Source organism: Marmota marmota, unplaced genomic scaffold (genome assembly GCF_001458135.2).
Source record: "Marmota marmota marmota unplaced genomic scaffold, marMar, whole genome shotgun sequence".
Classification (NCBI taxonomy): domain Eukaryota; kingdom Metazoa; phylum Chordata; class Mammalia; order Rodentia; family Sciuridae; genus Marmota; species Marmota marmota.
In genome coordinates, this window is record NW_026000026.1 from 35,381,890 (window position 1) to 35,403,203 (window position 21,314).

Below are 21,314 nucleotides of genomic sequence, written 5' to 3' on the forward strand. Positions count from 1 at the left end.
AAATTTTTTTTTTTTTTAGAGAGAGAGAGAGAATTTTTTAATATTTATTTTTTAGTTTTCGGTGGACACAACACCTTTATTTTATTTTTATGTGGTGCTGAGGTTCGAACCCAGAGCCCCGCCCATGCTAGGAGAGCCATTGGTTTAATTCATAGAGTTTATTAGATTTAATCAGTTTTACATGCATTTATTTAGTTCTGTGCAATTTTATGTGTTTTATAGATGTGTGTATTCATGTATCCAACTCTGCAATGGATACATAGAACTGTTTCCTGGCTTCAGACTCCCACCTGCTATCTTTTTATAGCCACCCCCCACCCACCTAACCCTGGCAACCACCAATTTGTTCTCCATCTCCATTATTATGTTAATTCAGAAATGCTGTTTAAATGGAATTATGTAGTATGTATCCTTTTGAAATTGGTTTCTTCATTTATAGCTTCCTTGAAATTCATCCAAATTCTTGTGTGTATCAGTACTTTATGCCTTCTTTGCTAATATATCATGGTATAAATGTACCACAGTTTTTAAATCATTTACTCAGTGAAGGATATCTGTGTTGTTTCCAGTTTGACTAGTATGAATAAAGTTGCTGTGAATGTTTTCAAACAACTTTAAACATATTCATTTTTTCATTTCTCTGGGATAAATTCTCAGGAGTGCAGTGTTTAGGTTGTATGGTAAGTGCATGTGTAGATGTATAAGAAGCTGCCAGTGTCTTTTCCAGAATGACTCTACTTCTTTCACAGTCCTATCAACAATATGGGAGATCTTTTTCTCCACTCCTTACCAGCATTTTGTTGTTATCACCATTTTTTCTTTGTTGTTCTGGAGGTGTGTGGAGAATCTCATTGTGCTTTTATTTTACATTTCTCTGATAGTTACTGATGTTGAATATTTTTTCATATGCTTGTTTGCTTTCTCTGTATTCTCTTTGTTGACCATCTGTTTATATCTTTTGCCCATTTTCTAACTGGATTATTGGTTTTTAATTATTGAGTCTTGAGAATTCTTTATATAATCTAGATAAAAATCCTTTTTTGGACATATGAAATATTCCCCTAGTTTGTAGAACCTTTTAGCTTTAATATGGCCAAATCTACCATTCTTTTTCTTTATAGTTTATACTTTTTGAGTCTAGTTAAAAAACCCTTCCATATTCTAAGTTCATAAAAATTTTCTCTAGAAGGTTTTAGTTTTGCACATTTGGGTTTTTAACTCCTCTACAGTTGATTCTTATGTGTGACATAGAGGTCCAATTTTATTTTATTTTATTCTTCCAAATGGGTAGAATTACATTTCTCTGATAGTTACTGATGTTATAGTTGTTCAATGAGCTACAATTTATTGAATGAATAATCTCTTCATTTCTCACTGATTTGCAGTGCTGCTTTTATGGTATGCCATTTTCAGAAACGCATGAATATTTATGTTCCTGTTGCATGTAGTCTATCCCTTTGGTCTGTGGTTAGTACATTGTTTATTTTTGGTAGCACTTGGAAGTTTTGCTGTGTCTGTGAAGACAAATCTCCTCCTTTGTTTTTGTTTCTGTTTCTCCTCTTTGCTCTTCTTCAGGTTCTGTGTTCAAGGCTGTGATTGGAACTGAAGTGAGTAGATCACAAGAGGAGGTCTTGTACATATCTGGGTCCATTTATTTCTAGTTGTCTTTTCATTTGTGGGATGCTAGTTCAAATGATATTTTAAATTCTACATTTCTGCCTGTTTCACAGAAATTGCCTTTATAGTTAATCAGTAAGCATTTGCTACATTTTTTAGCTATTTTTTTGAGATTCAGAAGTTTCTTTTATTTGTATATTTTTAATGTTTCTTTTTCTTCCTCTATTAACCTATCATCCTAGATATGGACCTCCTATAAAAACTTAAGTAGAGGATATAACATATAATAAAAATAGTGATTGTATATGAAACATTAATTAGTCTTAGTTAATATATGTAAACATTAGATTATGATTTCCAAGCTATTTTAATGCACTTGTGTCAGTTTTATTAAAATATTCATGGAATTAAAAACTGAGGACTCAGTGGGTAAAAATGATCATGTGCTTTTCTTCAACTTCAGTTTTTAAACGTGAATTTTCTGGTATTGAACCGCCTTATATTCCTCAGCTACCTCATTTGGTTCTAATTCTTTTTTAAGTAGGTTGGTATGGTCAGATTGCTACTCTTTGCTTAGAATTCTTACCTCTTTCTTGGTGTGTAGAATTGACTGTGGTTTTCCTTTCCTTCACTGCCCTTGTCTTTTGCTATAAGGGCTCCATAAAATGAGTTTGGGGGTGGGGAGGGGTTTTCCCTCCTGGTCTCTTCTCTGGAAGAATTTGTATGCTGGCAGTATTTTGTCCTTGAACTACTATTGAATTTTGGATGGCAGAATTTTAGAAATTGAAGAGACCTTAGAGGTCAACCTGTTCAATCTCATGGTTTTGTTGTGGCAGGAAGAATTAAATGGGAGGCTCAAATCCATGGGACACTTTTCATCATACTCTCTCTCAGCAGTTTTACCCTTATGGAAACTTGACTTCTGAAGTGAAGGAATTGGTCATTTTATTATCTTAAAACTCACGGCTCAAAGCCTTTGCATTGAAGGCCATGCAAACCCATGTAAGAGAGGCTTGGAAAATATCACATTAGCCCTGGTCTCTTAGTTTTATAGGTACATTTGGTTAAGAATGGAGAGAAGGCAGGGTGTAAGGGAATGACATTGATAGCTCATGGGAATCATGTAGGAGCTAGCAGGTCCATCTCTGAGTAGCTCTGGGTAGGAACCATCTGCCCAGAAGGGTACTGCCTACTTTAATAATGGAAAATAATATCAAATAAGTATTATGGTATTTTTATGAACATTGCTAAAGATTAAGTAAATTTTTGGAAATTATTCCTAAAAACAGCAAAAATGAAAAGGTTGTGGCATGAGTGACTCAGTCCCATTTATCTGGAAATTTTTTTCATTGATCACACATATCTTGAGCCCCCTCTAGTGTTACGCACTGCTGAGGGCTGCTCACATCTGACAATATCCTCCTACCAACAGCAAGTGTGATTTCATTGCATTTGGGGTTTAGCAAATTGGATCAGTTCATTTCAGATTTCAGTTTACCGTTTAATCCATTTTTAGCACCTGTACCTAATGCTGTAGTTAACTAAAGGAAATATGCTTCCCTTATCTGAAATGACTTTAACAAATATGCAAGCTCAAGGTCTGTGCAACTGTCCAGATATGTTATGTTCTTTTTCTTGATAGAATTCAGTTATTTATAATTTACATATGAATTTCTGTGCCATGTTACACTGCATAGTGATAAATTAACTCAAAATACATTTTAACTGTAGAGTTTTGTTTCTTGCTCTCCTTTGGTTAGCAGAGGAAAACTATTATTCCACTAGCTTTATTTGAAGTTGTGCTCTTCCCTGAGAAATAATCTCTTGGCAGGGATGAGGTAGTTTTGGGGAGAAGTTCACACCCATCTTGATACCCAGATAGCCACTGACCTTGACTATTTTGTGTGTGACACATGGTGTTTGTCCTTTGTGGGCTGAACAAGACCCTCCCTAGTCCTTGGCTAGGCTGTCAGCTGTCAGACTTTGGCCTGGTCCCATAAGTTCTTATTAGAGGAATAGGTAGTAGAGCTAGAAGTAAATAACCCAGAGAGATCTCTTTTAGCTCTAAAATTGTGATTTTGAGTTTCCAAACTTGTGGAAACAAGAGGAAAAAAAATATGCCTTGAGTCAGAGTACCTCATGATTTAAAAAAGGAAAAAAAATATTCAAAATATATTGTCCTCTTTTTCCAGGTAGCCTGTTTTACTTTAGATTATATTATTTTATATGAAATATTTGCTTTTTACTTCTAGATTCCTACAGATCATATTTTTGAGATTTGGCTTTGATGATACTTTTTGAAGAATGCAGAATTCAAAAAGAAATGTAGTTGGGCGCCATGGTACATGCCTGTAATCCCAGCTACTACTGAGTACAGTAGGCTGAGGCGGGGGATCACAAATTGCAGACCAGCCTTAGCAAATTTACAAGATCTTGTCTCAAAATAAAATATTAAAAAGGACTGAGGATGTAGCTCAGTGATAAAGCATCCTTGGGTTCAGTCCCTGTCCAAAAAAAAAAAAGTGAATGTAGCTGCTCTAGCTTTGCTGATAAGACACACACACACACACACACACACACACACCTTATTGTGAGTTAAAAATGTAACCCTCACTAATGTGGCAGATATGGTTTAAAATCCTTGCCTCAGCCTTCTGTGTGGTCTGCCTGTCCTTCAGAGAAGGAAGGATGTTTGGAAAAACCTGCCTATGATTAAAAATAAATAAATTAGATCACATAAGCTTCACCTTTGGTTGGATACTTGCTGACAAAGCTCTCCAAGCTCTGTCCCCCTTCTGTCTAGCTGATCCATCTGATAATGTTTCAGGTGTCCCTGTCCTCATGAAGGGATTCCCTAGATTTTTAGCAAAGTCATTTAAGCTTGATTTAATACATTTAAAGGGACTAATTTTATGTTTTTCAGACTCAAATAATGTAGTTTTAAAGATTTATCTAAAGTTTTCAAGATAACTTTTATAACTGTTTTCAATTTTTTTTGATTTTCCAGAAGCTTTTTTCCCCCCATTTATACCTGTGTCTTAAATGAGCTCGTTAAGATGAAGAGGAACATAATTAAATATTTTCTAAATCATATGCATTTTGCTATTCAAAGAATTAAAAGTAATAACTAAAATGATTAAGGTTCATATAAAGGTATTTTTGTCCATTAAAAAATTGGGTTATTAGGTTTTTTAAAAAGGTATTTTTGTCCATTAAAAAATTGGGTTATTAGGTTTTTTTAAAAAAATCACTAAATTCATCAGATTTTTTTTTTAAAAAAATCACTATTGACTAAATAATAGTAATTGTTAATGCTCATAGGAAGTCTGCTGTTTATAAATAAACATATTGAGTGTTTTTATATGTCTCTCTCTCTCTTTTTTTTTTTTTTTGGTACCTGTGGCTTCATGTATAAGCTGTATCCCCTGCCCTGTCTGTCATTTTATTAGTCCTTTCAATAATTCTGAGTTAAATGTTATTCAGGATACAGAAATAAGTGCTTTTCTCACTTAAAAAAACCCACACACTCTCAAACTGTTCATTACATGATAATCACAAACCACGAGTGGCTACTGGGCACTTGAAATATGGCTGGTTCAAACAGACATGCTAGAAATATAAAATACCCTATTTGAAACACTTGGTTAAAATGATAAGAATGTAATTTTTTTATATTAATCATATGTCAAAATGCTAATATGTAATATTGGATTAAAATATTATTGATGTCAATTTCACCTGTTTATTAGGTACATCTGTTAAGAAACTTAAAATTACATTTGTGGCTTGCATTATATTTCTGTAGGACAGTGTTGCTGGAAAAGCATCTGTGAACAATTTGTTTTCTATACTGCAGATTGAACCCAGGGACACACACATGCTATGCAAGCACTGTGCTACTGAGTTACATCCTCAGCTGTATACACAACATTTCAACAGGCAAATAGTCCCAAGCACAAGGCTTATGAATGATGTCATCCATCTCACTCCTTCCTTCCTCTGTGTCAGCTCACTTTATCTTGTTCTTCAGGTTGGGGCCAAGTTTACCTTAAGAATTGGGTTTTCATTTAACTCTAAAGTATTTGGCCATATTTCTGCTATCATAACTGCTGTTGTTAATATTATTGATCTTAATGAACATTAGAAGGAGCTTTTGTTTCCTTTAATTCCTGTGCCTCCACTACCTACATCCACTCATACACACACATTCCCCTTTCTTCTAATGTCATAAGTGTAATATTTTTAGGGCAAGATTCAGTATTTGCTATTATGACTGTAAATGCTAGTCATAATTGTGTGTTAACTATTTTTGGCAGGGATCTTGTTTATCCTGGGATCAGTAGTTGCCTAGTTATTTCTCATTTATGTAGCTTTCCATGGAACTTTCCTAAGGAACTCCAATTCGTGTTCTCTGCTAATTGCCCCAAATTCATCAGCATCTATGCAGACATTTCAGGATATGCCACTCCTGGAATCTTGCAACGTCCTGTTCTAGTGGTTCTGCCTGTCCCCACAGCTCTCATGCAGGGATCTCCTTTTAGGATCCTAGGTTTTCCTCAAGTCTTCTCCTATCTTGGCCTTCATATTTCCTACATCTTCCTCTTTTTTGGTTAATTTCCTCATTTTGGTGCAGCACATCTTTGGTAGCTTCCTGAGAAGGGATGCAGGGGACATAACATTTTTAAAGACCTTGCATGTCTAAAAATGTTTTTTTTTTCTTCTCTTATGTTTAAATGCAGTTGGAGCTTGGAAACAATTTTCTTAGACTCTTGAAGATATTTCTCTATAGGCTTTTAGCTTCCAGAGTTGCTTTGGGCAATTTGGAGCCAATTCTGACACCTGATCCATTGTATTCTCTGCTTTCTGTCCCCACCCACCCCTCAAATTTGTAAGATTTGTCCCTAGTGCCTAAAATTTCACTTAGATATGCCCAAATGTGGGTCTGTTTTCATCCTGAATTTTATGTGCCACTCCTCCTATACTGGTCCTTTAATTTATTCTCTTATTTTTCATCTTTTTCAATTTTGTTGAAGTTTCTGAGAGATTTACTCAACTTGAACTTCCAACTCTTCAAGTAAATTTTTTTTTAATTTCAGCTTTCATACTTTTAATTTGTCATTTTTCCACAAGTTTTCTTTTTTAAAAGTAATTTTGGGCTTCATTTATGTCATTTTTAAAAATCTTCTTAACAATAGCATAAAGAAAATGTTTCTTCCTTCACAGTCTCCATTTTAGCAAGTAATATTTTCTGTTTGTTTGGCAGAAAATGACTATATTTTGCCTTACATGATAGGTGATTACTGGTTGTTTATTTGTATTAGAGAATGGGACATGAAAATGATGACTAGAATTTCTGTATATGGGTGTGGGGCTTGTGGTTGTGGACTTCACTTTAGAGCCATCTGTCTAGGCTGTTTCATTGGGGAACCCCTGATGTCAGTATTTTTAGATCCTGCCTTTAGTTCAGTCCAGTTCCTGAATGAGGAGGTTTCAGTTTCCCATCTGGAGTATCTAGGCAGGATAGAGTGGCGTGTGGGCTGGGAAAGGTCTCCCTCTGTAAATATTTCCGAATACTTTTCTTTTAGTAGGGTAGCCCTACCTTCTACTATGTCTATTGTTTTCCAGTCCAGAGAGCCTCTGACAGAACACAATAAAGGATGTACTTACCTTTTTATTGCCAAATAAAATTTGATTGTGGAGATATAACACATTTTGTTTATTCACTCATTATTGATTGACATTTGGTTTGTTTTCAATTTGTTTATTGTAATTATGCTACTATGAACATTCCTATGTAAATTGGACATAATATTTTTACTTTTGTTAGGTACATACGTGGAAATGGAAATCTTGGATCATGTGTCGACTCTAACTTTTTAAAGATATAAAATCAATATTTTTAAATTCACCGGTAATTCTATATACCATCAAGGAACAATCCTAAAATAAAATTAAGAAAACAATTCCATTTACAATAGCGTGAAAAAGATCACTTAGGAATAAAAACAGCAAAATAGGTACAATATTTACATACCAAAAGTCATAAAACATTACTGGAGCTGGGCATAGTGGCACATACCTGTAAATTCCAGCTATTCAAGAAGCTGACGCAGGAGAATCACAAGTTCAAGGCCAGCATGGGCCATTTAGCAAAAGCCTGTCTCAAAAATAAGTAAGTAAATAAATAAAAAGGGCTGGGGTTACTTAGCGGTAAGTGTCCCTAAGCTCAATCTCTAGTACTGAAAAAGGAAAAAATAAAAACTTCAAAAAAATTACTGAGAGAAATTAAAGACAAGGAAATGAGACAACATCCCATGTTCATGGATTAGAACAACTTAATACTGTTAAGGCAGCAATACTTACCAAACTGATTTATAGATTCAGAACAATTGTATCACAATTCCAGCTGACTTTATAGAAATTAATAAACTTATCTTACATTGTATATGAAAATGCAAGGGATCTGGAGTAGCCAAAACAATACTGAAAAAGACTCACACTTTCTCTTTTTAAAAACTTAACACAAAGCTAAAGCAATCAAAACGATGTGGCACTAGCATAAGAATGGACATTCAGAACAATGGAATAAAATCAAGACTCCAAAAATGGCATCTCATTTATTGACAACTGATTTTAAACAACTGATTTTCAGCAAGAGTGTGAATACAATTTGAAGTGGAAATTCAATAAATGGTGCTAGGAAAAGTGGATATCACTTGCAAAATAATAAACCTGGTCTCTTATATCACACTACATACAAAAATTAACTCAAAATAAAATAGAAACCTAAAACTAAACAAGAAAACATAGGTATAAATTGTGTGACCTTGCATTAGACAATAGTTTCTTAGATATGATACCAAAGCACATATGACAAATAAAAAAATAGTAAATTGGATTTCATTGAAATTAAAAGCTTTCATACTTCAAACCAAAAAGAATAAGAAAATATAAAACTGGCAGATAAATACATGAAAAGATGCTTCTCATCATTACCCACCAAAGAAATGCAAATGGAAACCACTATGAGATATCATCTTATACCTTCCTGAATTTATTAATTCTAATAGTTTTTTTAATAGTTCATTGATGTTTTCTATATATAAGAACATGTTATTTGGAAATAAAATAGGTTTATCTCTTTCTTCCTAACTTGGGTGCCCTTTATTTCTCTTTCTTGCCTGATTTCCTTGGCCAGAACCCTAGTACAGTGTTGGATAAAAATGGCAAGAGCACAGATATTTTTGTCTTGCCTCATCTTAAGGGGAGAAAACATTTAGTCATTTATCATTAAGTATGATTTTAGCTGTGGGTTTTTCATAGATGTCTTTAATCAGGATGCAGAATACCCTTGTATTCCTATTGTGTGTGAGTGTTTGTGTTTAAATGAAAAGAGTGTTTTGGAGTCCATTGCAGTGGTACATGCCTGAAATCCCACAACTCTGGAGACTGAGACAAGAGGATTGCAAGTTCAAGGTCAGCTTGGGCAATTTAGCAAGACCCCCATCTCAAAACAAAAAATAAAAAGAGCTGGAAATGTACTCAATAGTAGAGTACCCTTGGGTTCAATCCCCAGTACTTAAAAAAAATTTTTTTAAATAGTGTTTTGGGTTTTGTTGTTTATAATTATTTTGTGTTTGAGATGATCATGTGCATTTACCCCCTTTATTCCATAAATATATAATGTGTTTAATTACACGTATCAAAACATCCTTTCATTCCTCGGTTAAATCCAATTTGTTCTTAGGGTCTAATCTTTTTTATATGTTTTTTTATATGTTGGCTTATTAATATTTGTTGAGGATTTTTGTGTCTTATAAGGGATATTAATGTAGTTTTCTTACATCTTTATCTGGTGTGGTATTGGTACAAGACTAGTTTCTTGTACCAATTTGATTTGAGGAGTTTTCCTCATGATTCTATTTTTTAAAATAATTTTTTAATAGAATTCTATTTTTTAATAAAATTAAACCTTTTAAAGGTTCAAAATTATTTCTTTAACCACTTGGTAGTTTACTCCATGGAGGCTACCTAGGTTTGTGCTTTTCTTTGTGAGCAGTTTTTAAGTTACTAATTCAACATAGCATTTTGGTTAAGGACATTTATAAGAGAATATTCATTTTACAAACACGTATGATGTTTTATTTATTCAGTCAGTTTTTCTTATAATATGTTCAAATAAAAAGAAAGCTTATGTAATTATGAGTTTCTTTTCTCTTCTCTTAAAGGCCCTATAATTGCTGTGGAGAATCTGTAAGCCATGGCATCTAAGAAATTTGCTGTTAAAGTAAGTATTGCTTGATATAAGCCTTCTTTAAAATAATTGATCACTTTCTAAGATGAGTGTGTTAATTGAAAATTGAGTGTTATTTCTTTTCTTTACATTTGGGACTCTGAAAATTTTAAGTACATTAAAATTTGTATTTTAACAGTGAGATAGGAGGAGAAAATTAATAGTTCATATAGTTACAAGGAGTTCTTTGCTTCAAGTTTTTTGTGTAAGATGCTTTTTTTGTCATAACTTCATCCTTCATATTTCATGTCCATAACATGATTTCTGATTGTGACAAAGCACATAAAATGTCAGAATAAGATAATCAGGCAACAGATGCTGTTTCTGGATCCAGGAGAGTTCTTTTGTCTCTCTGTCAGGAGAGTTCTCTTGTTTTGGTGTCCTCTTTCATTTTCCTCTTTTAAAAATATCCCTTTTCTAATCTCCTGATGACTGGGAGTGAGACCTTCTCAGGTGTGAAAGGATGGGAGGATTATGTGTGGGGAAGAAGAGGTGAAAATTTGATGAATTGTCAGTGTATGCTCTTAAGGATGCTTCCATACATGTTGGCTGTTCTTTAGATCATTTTCTGCATGCTAATGTTATCTTAAGTACCAGTGTAAAATCTCAAAATGTAAATTATAATTGTTAGTTTACAAATAAGAAACTTTTTAATATTGTAAGTTTATCTTATTTTTAACCAAGTCAGTGTTTATTCAGATTTACTAACATATTTATAAATCACATGTCCTTCAGTAGTATTTCTTTCTACAAGGATGAATTAATGAGGAACTTCCACTGTTTGTCTAAAAATGTATTCTGATCTTACTCTAAAAAGATATCGAGTTGATTTTGGAATTCTGTGTTGAGCTTTAGTTTTTCCTCAGCATTTAAAAGATATTTTTTCATCATCTTCTGATACCTGCTATTGCTACTGAGAAATGCTTTCATTTTCTACTCATGTTTAAAAATTACATGAAACTTAGTGGTTTAAAACATCAGCCATAATGCTATCTGTCATAATTGTGCAAGTTGCCTGGCCTCAGTTGGGTGGTTTCTCCTTTTGATGTTGGTTGGGACTGCAGTTATCTAGAGAATTGATTTAGTGGAACTTCAAAGATGTCATGTTCACATGCCTGGCAGGTGGTGCTGGCTGTGGTTAGAATCTTACCTGGGTCTGTTGATTCTTCTCATCCACATGGCTACTTTGTGTGGTTTTGGCTTCTCCTAGCATGGTGTTGTGAATCTTGCAGTAACAAACAAGTTGCAAGAACAAAAAAGTGTAATTCACCCTCCAAAGGCCTAGACTCAGAAGTCTCAGCTGTCACCTCTGTTGCATTCTGCTGGTCAGAATAGAGGCTAGTCCAGAGTCAAGGGCAGCTGGAACTCCTGAAGAGAGAAGTATTGTGTTCTCTGCTCATAGGGAAGGGGAGAATCACTGGGCCGCATCTATGGAGACTAGTCACCACAGAAGTCTCATGTTGGCATAATGTCATTTCTTTTTTGGTTATTTGTCTTTTCTTTCTGGTTGCTCTTAAATTTATATTTCTGTCTTTGATGTACCACATTTTCATTTTGAAATTTCTAGGCATAGACTTGTTTTTATTTATCTGTTTTCGAATGTAATATGCATTTTCAATTTGAGGACTTAAGTCTGTAATTTTGAAAAATTCTCTACCATTTTTTCTTCATGGATTGTTTCTCATGAATATGTTCTTTTTTCAGAACTTTTATTCTAACTTTGTCGGATAATGCCACGTGACTATTCCTTAAGTGCTGTGTTAAGAGTGAAATTAAGTTCAAGTTTGAGTCTCTGTAAGCCATGTGCTCAGAAATGGACTGGGCTTCTTGCAAAGCTTGTCCCCATCCTGCCCAGGTCCTTGTTATGTCAGAAATGAGTCTTGTTTTCTAAGACATATATTGACATGGAAGAGTGTACCACTATATTAACCCTATCTTGTAGCCATATCTGCAAGTCTGGGAGTCATCTTCCAGATCATGGGAGGCAGGGGAGCTACCTCAGCCAATAGTATTAAGCTCACAGGGTAACAATAGGCACAAATTTCTGACCTATTAGATTGAAGATTCTACACATCACATTGTGATTATATCCCTGCCACTGATCACACAGGCAGGGGTGTACTTCTTTCCTAATCATGTCACTTAAAAGCATCATGACCCAAGAATTAGGATCCCTTTCTCACTCACATGCAGTCTTGCCAGATAGCTTCGTGCTGCCTCAGAATGTCAAAGGCATCAGGGTACCTGCATACCTGCCGCTGGTGCTGCCACCACATGCCTTCACCCCAATTCATGCTGTCCCAGTAGGCTTGTGTGAGTGTTGTATGGCTATTGCCCTTTCCTTTTTTTCTTCCCTTTATGTTGCATTCAGACCTCCTGTAGTTCATTAAACTCTTTTTTAATTGTATTTAATATGATCGTTAACTTGTTTGTTTTTAGTGACTGTATTTTATCTGCAAAATTTATATTTGGTTATTTTTAATAATTCATATTCTACCAGCTCTTTTTATACATACTTATCTGGTTTCTTTCAGTATGTTTTCATTTTCTCCTTTTATCTTTATGGTAATATTAAATTTATTTTATAGTCTCTTTTAGATTAGTTCTGTTATTTCTACTATTATTTACTAGATGTAGGATAAATTGTTCATTGAAATTGCTGGATTGTTCATGTGTTTGTAATTTATGATTGTGCATTCATTTTCAGTGATACCCTACACACACACACACACACACACAGGTGGAAAGCCCTATGAGTTCTGCAGAGCCGTTGAATAGTTCAAGTTTACTTCTGCTGGAGCCATTGGCATTTCAGTGGTTTTAGACCAGGCATTATATTAATTTCATGACTTGGGATTCTTCCACCTTATAGGTGGTATTAATTTAAAATCCACAATAGGGTAGGGTATAAGCTGGTGGGGTTTTTTGTATTTTGCCTATATTCCCTCACTTTCTTGCTGTTCCTTCTCCACCTAAGGTCCTGGATGAATGCTAAATTTCCATATTGCTTTTGTTTATTGGCGAAAAGAAACTCTTGAAGTTGTATTTTCAAGAGGGTAACCATTTCTCAAGGGATGAAATAAGAAGCTCTATTGAATAACTCCTCTCCCAAGAAATCTATAATTTCATTGATGGACCCTATTTATCCATATGCACCAGAGAGTATTATATGAGGATATGTATAAAAGGAGTACTTATTTACATACCAATTGTTGTATTATGTCCTAAAGAACTACAAGTTGAAGTTCTTCACATCTTCAGGCTTAACTGAAGTGGGCTTCTTCCCCAGCCTCTTTCTCTTTTGTGCCTCTGAGACACTAGAATACCAGTCACTCCCCATTCCTGGCTCTTATGTCCTTGTTCTAAATATCTTGATAGTCAGGTTTGTACCTTCCAAGGGTACTTATTGTTAAGTACTCTTAGGGCCTTATTAATTTTTCAGAGAGCCAATTTCTGGCTGTGAATATTTGAATATTTCTGGCTTTGAAAACAAATACGTAGAATACTTGTTTTGTATTTCATCAGTTTCTGTCTTTATTATTTCCTTGCTTGGGTCAATTTACTTTTCTTTTTCTACCTTTTTAATGTAGAACCTTAAGTCATTGAAACCAAGCCTCCCCTTCCCCAATATATGTACTTAAGGCTATAAATGTCTTTTAAGCATTTCCTACTTTAATTGTATCCTTCATGTTTTGATAGGGGTGCAGTTTAGGTAGGAATTTTGTTATTTAAATCAAAATAATTTAATTTTCATTGTGATTTTATTTTTGCTCTATTGGTAAAGTGTATTTCCTTTTATTTTCTAACTATTTGAGAATTTTCTAGTAATCATTTTTTTTAATTGGTGTTTAATAAAGTTCCTCTGTCTGTTTTGGTAAATGTTCTGTAAGAATTTGAAAAATGTGATGGTTGTCAGTTACAGTGATTGTTATATACATAGATGGATAGAGTTGCTAATTGTATTGCATAAATCTTCTATATATTTACTAGTATTTTTGTCTACCTGTTCAATCAGAAGATAAGAGAGATGTATTAAAATCTTCAGTTATGATTTTAAATTTATGTATTTTCTACTTTTAGTTTTATTGGTTTTGCTTTGTATATTTTAAGACTGTATTAATAGAAATGCACAAATTTATAATTACCTTAGCTACTAAATTAAATATTTAATAATTATGATATATTTTATGCCTTTTTATCTCTAGTAATACTTTTTAGTCTAAAGTTTGCTTGTCTAATATTAATATAGCCTATATTTGAGATCCATCAACCAAACCTGAGTTGCTACTAGGTTCCCAAATCCTATCAGTCAGTAAGTCCTACCCAGGGGCACAAAACTTCCAACTATCATTCCACTGTTTTAATTGTGAATGGGCAAGAGTTTCAGCACAGGTTTAAGAAAAACTTGAAATATGAGGGACAGAGAATAAAATGAATGAACAAATTTAGAAGCTCAGAAAGGAAGATTTTACACTTATTTGTGTTCCCAGAGCAGAAAAGAAGCTATTATAACTGTGAAACAAGATCATTGGTATGAACAAAAGAAATAAATGAGAATAAGAAAGAGCTTTTACCAGTTACAAACATGATAGAAATAAAAATTCAATAAAATATGATGAGACCATCAAGGAATACTGCTCAAAAAAGTAGAATGAAAGATAACAGATTTTAAAAAACAGAGAAAAAAGAAAATTAGAGGTTCAGTCTTACTTAATATGAAAAATGGAAGTTCTAGAAAGAAAATAGTAGAGAGGAGCAGTATGGAAAAAAAAAAAACAACAACAATAAAATTGATCAGAAATGAAGGACACAAAGTTCCTGTTTGAGAGGATTATGAGCAAGTACCCAACAAAGTCAACAAAAAAGAGTGTGCTAAGACACATCATCTAAAATTTAAGGACACTGAGAATTTAGAGATGAAAAGACAAAAAAAATCACAGAGAATTGAGAATTAGAACAGCCTGCTCAACTGCAATAGATAGGAAATAGTACCAACCTTGAATACTAAAAGAATACCAAGAAAAATGGTTTCCAACACAATTCACTTTGCAGCCCAGTTTTTATTATGTTATGATGGAATAGAGACATTTTCAGAAATGCAAAGGTTTTGAAAATTTCCATCATATGCTTTATTTTAGAAAGGATGTAGTCTTCAAATATGGCAGAGTAAACAGAAAGAATCAAGTGGGACCCATGAAATAGAGAATTCAACAGGTGAGGACTGAAGCAAATCCCATGATGGTCACTGCTTTGTCAAGCCTAGACAGTACCATTCTGATTAGGTTCTATGAAAGAATGTCTTCCACAAAAAGTGAATTGAATAAAATACCTCTTGTAGTTAAGGAAGAGACGTTTTTCTTTTTTTCAGGCCTGTTGGAGAGCCTAGGAAGATTTAGTCATTTGAATATAGGAACCCCCCCCCCCAAAAAAAAAAAAAGGAAAAAGAAAAAAAATGATGCAACTATTTTAACACTCTAAGTAAACAAAAGATTGTGCAAGATAGGAAAGTAAGCATAGTACACTACATGGCTTGGCTTTTAACAACAGTTAATGTTTCATAATATTGTGAACTCCAGGGTTTGGAAGGTTGGGGCAAGAGATTTGTGGGATGATGGTTGTAAGTGTTGAAGTCCTCATTTTTCATAGATTACATATAAAACTGCAATGACAAGAAGTTGTAGTGCAAACACGGTATGTAGAAATGTGGAAAATACCATATCACATAGCTTAGTTTTCAGTGTAGTTGCCTCTAGTACAAGTAGTAGTGGTGTCTGTTGGGGCCTGTTTTTGATACAATCTGTCTATACTTTAAAATAAATTTTAAGTGGATACAATTTTAAAGGAATTAATATGTGCAGAATTTTATATGGATGTATCTATTTTCAACTAATCTGGGTTGAAAAATACTTGAATATTTAATAAAATAAAACCCAGAGCATGGTTTCCAAAGTAACAGAGTAACTGATGAATTCCAACTATTTTGCCACTGGCATCTGGGTTGCTTATTCTAATACATCCCTGGACTAGTATTAATTTTCCATGAGAACAATTTAAGCTTTATCAAATGAAGAAAGATTCTCCTGACCGTCTTGCATGTAAGTCTTCTTTCTCCTGGTCTCTGTCTTTTCAACTGCTGTATGTATAGCCTTGAACTCCTTCCTATAACTGCCTCCTAAATTTCCAGGAAAAGGCAGCAGTGCTTGAGATAAGAGTCCTTGGGATTTGCAGCTTTCAGGGTTTCTTGACATCTGGCAGGGGTATGTCTTATACTTTAGAGATTTGTCTCAGTTGAAAGAAGTGGTAGTATTAGGCATGTGTTTCTACAGATTTCCATAGCACTCCTCTTCTCAAAGTTTGTACCCATCTCAATTTTTAGATGTTTTTATTAATATATTACAGTTATACATTAAAATGGGGTTCATTTTGGCATAATCATACATGTATGGAATATAATTTGCTTCTTTTCAGTCCCCAGTACTTCCTCTTCCCCTCCCCTCTTTCCTTCCAGTATTCCCCTTTCTTTACTGACAATATTGTTAAATTTCCAAAATTATAAAGTTCTAGGGTAAGGGAAAGGTCTAGACCAGATGAGGTTTGCAAATTACAGTTCCCATGAGAGCTGCTTGTATTTGTAAATAAAGTATTATTGGCCCACAGCCACTCTTGTTTGCTGATGTATTGTCTCTGAATACTTTCATGCACAGAGGCAGAGTTGAATGATTGCAAAAAAGATGTGATTACCTGTAAAGTCTGAAATACACACACACACACACACACACACACATTGATTTATGTATATAATCATACCTATAGGTATGTATTTATTGTTAGGACAAATGACATATACTTGATGAAGGTGGGTGGAGGGAAGCAAACATCGGATCGGATCTGTGGAGTCAATTGGTGGAACTCTGGCATGGCTCGTTTTGGGTGCAGAAAATGGGACTGCAGCAAGGGCCTAGGTTATATAGGCTTTGTATAGGATGGAACAGGAAGGCTATTCCAGGGGTCCATTGTGTTGGGGTCCTAGTGACCCATTAGGGTGGGACAGGAATGTAAATAGAGAATTTCCTGGGGCTTATTATATTGGCATTAGGTGACCCATTAGGTTGGGGGCTCAAGTGCCAGTCGGGTGGAGTTCCTTTGTGTTCCTTGCTCTGGCTGAGGCCTTGGATTTTAAATGATAAAAGCATAGGGGAAATGTCCTTGGATTTATTTTCCATATCCTTCATATATAATACATGTATGTGTATGTGTGTGTGTGTGTACACACACACACACACACACAGACATCTCTGAGAGGCTCAGTTCCTTTTAATTGTATTTCAAATGCTTAGTAGGCAAAGTGGCTAGTAGCAGCTGTAGTTGGATAGCACAAACTTTTTTTTTTTCAATCTTTTTTTTGCCATGCTTGAAATCGAACCCAGGGCATCATACATGTTAGGCAACATTGTGCCACTGAGCTATATATAACTCCTTGCACATTTCAGAGTAAGCATTCAATGATGTTACGTTGGGTTAAAATGCCCATAAGGGTCAGGTAAATTAGCAAGGCTGAGACAAGGATATTTCCTTTGCAACTGGAAAAGAGAAATAGACATGGACACATACGGTATTAATCATGAATATTTACTGACCAAAATATAAAACTTTGGTAGAAAGAAAATCTGAAAAATCTGACTAAGAAATTACTGTTAATAAGTCAAATAATATACATTTATCTCAGGAAATTTTATAGGTCTGTCCCTGACTTTAGAGGCATTTAAAAAGTATAGAATGTTGTCAGGGCTCACTCCCAATATTCATTACATCTTCAGATTCAGATTTTTAGTTTGGGTTCTAACTCAGCAGTACTGTGAAAATTTCCTATCTTATTGTCTCTGTAGATCACTTTCTCTGCTTCCTGCATCTGTTTTCTTGGATTAGTTTGGTATTACACCAAAGTCTAGAATTCTTTTGGCCACAAAGATTGCTTAGCTACTTCCCCTCCCCCTCAACTCATTTTATCGTGGGTGGGTGGGAAAATTTTTGTTGGGAGGGCTTGATTAATTAGAAGGGATTCCTGGCTTCCCTAGCAATGGCAGCCTGGGAAGATTACAGAGCCTGGCTTAGTGACAGGCAGGCCAATCTGTATTTAAGGAAAAACTTGGACCAGCCAGATTTCCCTGGAATGTGGATCTGGCTTTGTCTTTCACAGGGAATGTATAATGACCCCTCTCCTCTGCTTCCCACCCATTTCAGAAGGGTGAAAGCTTTTACTTTTGCTGTTGACAGTTGTCCACTTTTTATGTGGAAGCTGGGGGTGGGGGTAGGAAGCCTGAGCCATTTTTTAAATCTAAAGAAGTCTAACGTTTTATTAATGTTTAGGAGGAAAGGAAAAATTTTACTTTTTTTTAACACTTTGCATCTTTATTATCTGTTTTTCTTTCCACTCCTTTGCAGCAATTATAGTTTAATGTTCTACTCAGAATTGCTGTTAACCTTATTTTTTGCATTCCTTAGAACACCACAAAAAGAGAAATATGTCCAAGAATTGACAGTAATTTCCCTGTTATAGTAAAAGTAAACGTGAAGAACAGTGCTTTAAATTTCCAGAGAAAGAAACTCTTGAATAGAAAGGGTGGGGGGGCAGCCACTAGGCTTTTGTCTTCCAGTTTGCCTCAATGAATCACTTGATTCCTGTGTCCTAGGTTTTTAGTCTACCTAAAGGGGAATGTGGCACTGACAGCGTCCCCAGAGCTCATTAGAAAATTGATGCATTTATTTTGTGTATACCATTGAAAAAAAGATTCATGCAAGTATTTTCATATAGGTTGAATTGTAGGTATTGATTTTCTATTAAATTAAAAAAAAACCTGAATTCCCTTAATAGAATAAATAGAAAAATTTAAATAATTGTATTCTTTATTAGAAGTAAATTTGAATGAGGAACATGAAATTTGGCAGGCGTGAGTAGGGATGTGTGGTGTGGGGGGGTTGACTCTGGGAATGAACCCAAGCCCTCCAGCATACTAGGCAAGCACTCTGTTCCCAGCCCTCCTGACAATGATTTTTACAAGGGCATTTGTCTTTGTGAAACTTTACAAATTAAAAGAAGGACTTCTGTATTTCTTCTCCTAATATTTAAACTTGTGATTGTCCAGTTCCTCCTTAATTTCATATAAGAGTTTTATGTTTTAAAGGCATATAAAATCAGTAAATTTGCATAGAGTATGGCAGATAGTAAGATGAATGTAGGCTGCTATTTTCTCTGCTGTATATTATCTGTTCTATTGCATCGCCCATATTGGAAAACATATTCAACTAAGTGTGCACTGATTGCATGATAGAATTGAAATTCCTCAAAGCTCATCAGTAGTCACCAATAAGTTCTACTTCAGACTTACAGCTTTTAGGTACCTTCTTTTTCTGTAGGGCATTTGCTCTGAGGGCTGATAACTTTAAAATAAAACTCTTTTGGACTTGAAATTTATTTTTCCAAGTGTTCTCTCTACCTTTCTGGCCAGACATCCTACTTTTTGAACTTCCTTGCCCTAGTGTTTTCCCTGTAAATATAAACTCATCTATTTTTTTTTCTTTTGGATGACTAAAAATGTTTAAATAGCCCTGGCTTCTACTTTTCAGTCTTAGCTTTCTACCTGCCTCCAAGAAGTTTCTGCCAAAATTGATCTCAAAACCTCAAACGAAGACTTGAACTGGCTTTTGCTTTGAAAGTGCCTGGTACTGCCAAAGATGTCCTTACAGTCATAGTTATCTATTTAGTGTATGCATCCTCAGCAAAGTATCTTGGATTTGCTCCTTTTCTTTCCTTTCTTGCCAGTTCAAACCTTTATCATCATTTCTGTTTGTTTTTCTGTGCTGATCTCTGGACAATCACCCTGTGTCTCTTGTCCTGACATCCCAGTTCATCAAGACAAGTGCCAGGGTAGTGTTTTCCTATCACCATTTTCATCAAGTTACTTCCTTGCTAAGTGATCAGAGTAATTCCCTTTGTTTAATCAGGTCTAATCTAAACTCTCCAGCTAGACATAAGGCACTCTGATAATTACTCTCTCCTTCCTCTTTACCTTTGATCCAGTTTTCCATTTTGGAACCTGGGAAGATGACTGACCTATCCCTATGAAATTGACTCATTATCATTTCTGCAGTCATCTGGCCTGTGATTTTCTCTCACCTTTTCTTTCTTGGTTCAAAAGTTCATAATCTGAACTTTTCCCAGGTTGATTACACTCTTTCATTTTCCTTTGGCCATGTGCAGCTTATGTTGTCACATTTTATGCACATTCTCTAGTAGTTTATATATATCACCTACATGTGATTTTTGCACAATGTTTCCAACCACATTTCATGAGAAAAAGGATCTGTGCCCTGCTTCTCTTGTTATCTTTCTTTCCTTGTTCCAAAGATGATGTTTCTTTCCTCATGAAGAACAGGGAAGTTACTTGAGCTTAAAGTTATTTCTTACTGGTCTCTTTTCAGTTTTAGCCAGGGAAGGTTGTAATGTTCAATTTGTGGTATATTTATTTTATTAAAAATTTCATCTAAATTTGTTTTTTCTTGAGAGCCTGCAGTCCCATTTTGAAATTAAAAAAAAATTCTGATGTAAACAGCCTCTGTTAATATGCAGAATTTGCTTCTATATTTCCTTCAAGATTATGTTTTATTTTAATTAACTTCTTAGTGTTAGACCTTGACACCACTTCTTCCACTCACTATACAAAGCATAGCCTTTTATTAACTACTCTAATGTAAAAATAATACTTAGTAGAAAAATAGATTCTCTCATTAGCTGACTCAATAAATAGTTTGGATTCTCTTTGAGGACTGTAGAGGGCATCATTGGTCTGTGTTTTAGAAGGTAACCACAGATTCTGTGATTCAAGTCAGCAAGCAAATAAAGTACTTTTTAAATCGCTGGCTCATTCCCAAATTGTCATGAAATTCTATGTGTGTGTCTAATAGCTGTGTTCATGCCTGGATCCCTAACCTGGTATGCACGTGTGTAAGTAGATTGTTTCTGCCTTTCAGTTCTCCTCACTAGTATATGCTTCCCCACTAAACATTGCTCTGGAAAACAGTCACTGTAACCAAAGCTATCGAAAGTGGTCTCTAGGAAAGCTTTTCTGAGTGACACAAATGGCCTCTTGTGAGCTTCTCTTCCAGAATAAGAAATCTGGAAATGATGGGCTGAGAGTAAGAATCCGCTTTGTCCTAGAAAAGCTTTGGAAGCCTAGCCCTGGTCCTGGCAGTAAAACCAGAAGGGTTCCATTGGGACTGCGAAGAAGTCCTTGGTGACATAGCATTGTAACGGTTACCCTTCTTCCCACTCAGTTTTCCTCATTGTTATCTTTAATGTCAGTTTGGGGGACATGTGATTAAGGAAGTCAGGAGTGGGGGGGGGGGG

At 34.9% G+C, this 21,314-nt stretch overlaps 1 protein-coding gene and 1 long non-coding RNA gene across 5 annotated transcripts in view; both read left to right on the forward strand.

The window, feature by feature from the left end:
* LOC107145623 (SLX4 interacting protein) overlaps nt 1–21,314 on the forward strand; it is a 196,093-nt gene that overhangs the window by 9,668 nt on the left and 165,111 nt on the right. For all 4 annotated transcript variants that reach the window (XM_048811316.1, XM_048811315.1, XM_048811317.1 and 1 more), the window contains one exon: nt 9,846–9,904. Coding sequence is in view for 2 of the 4 variants with exons in the window: in XM_048811315.1 (XP_048667272.1) it covers nt 9,878–9,904 (27 nt within the window). In the remaining 2 variants the exon portion in view is untranslated. The remainder of the gene's footprint in view (nt 1–9,845; nt 9,905–21,314) is intronic.
* The window catches only part of LOC125619051, a 22,168-nt gene continuing 10,764 nt past the window's right edge, over nt 9,911–21,314 (forward strand). Inside the window, exons 1-2 of the long non-coding RNA XR_007350523.1 lie at nt 9,911–13,072; nt 17,039–17,042. This is a non-coding gene — a long non-coding RNA (uncharacterized LOC125619051). The remainder of the gene's footprint in view (nt 13,073–17,038; nt 17,043–21,314) is intronic.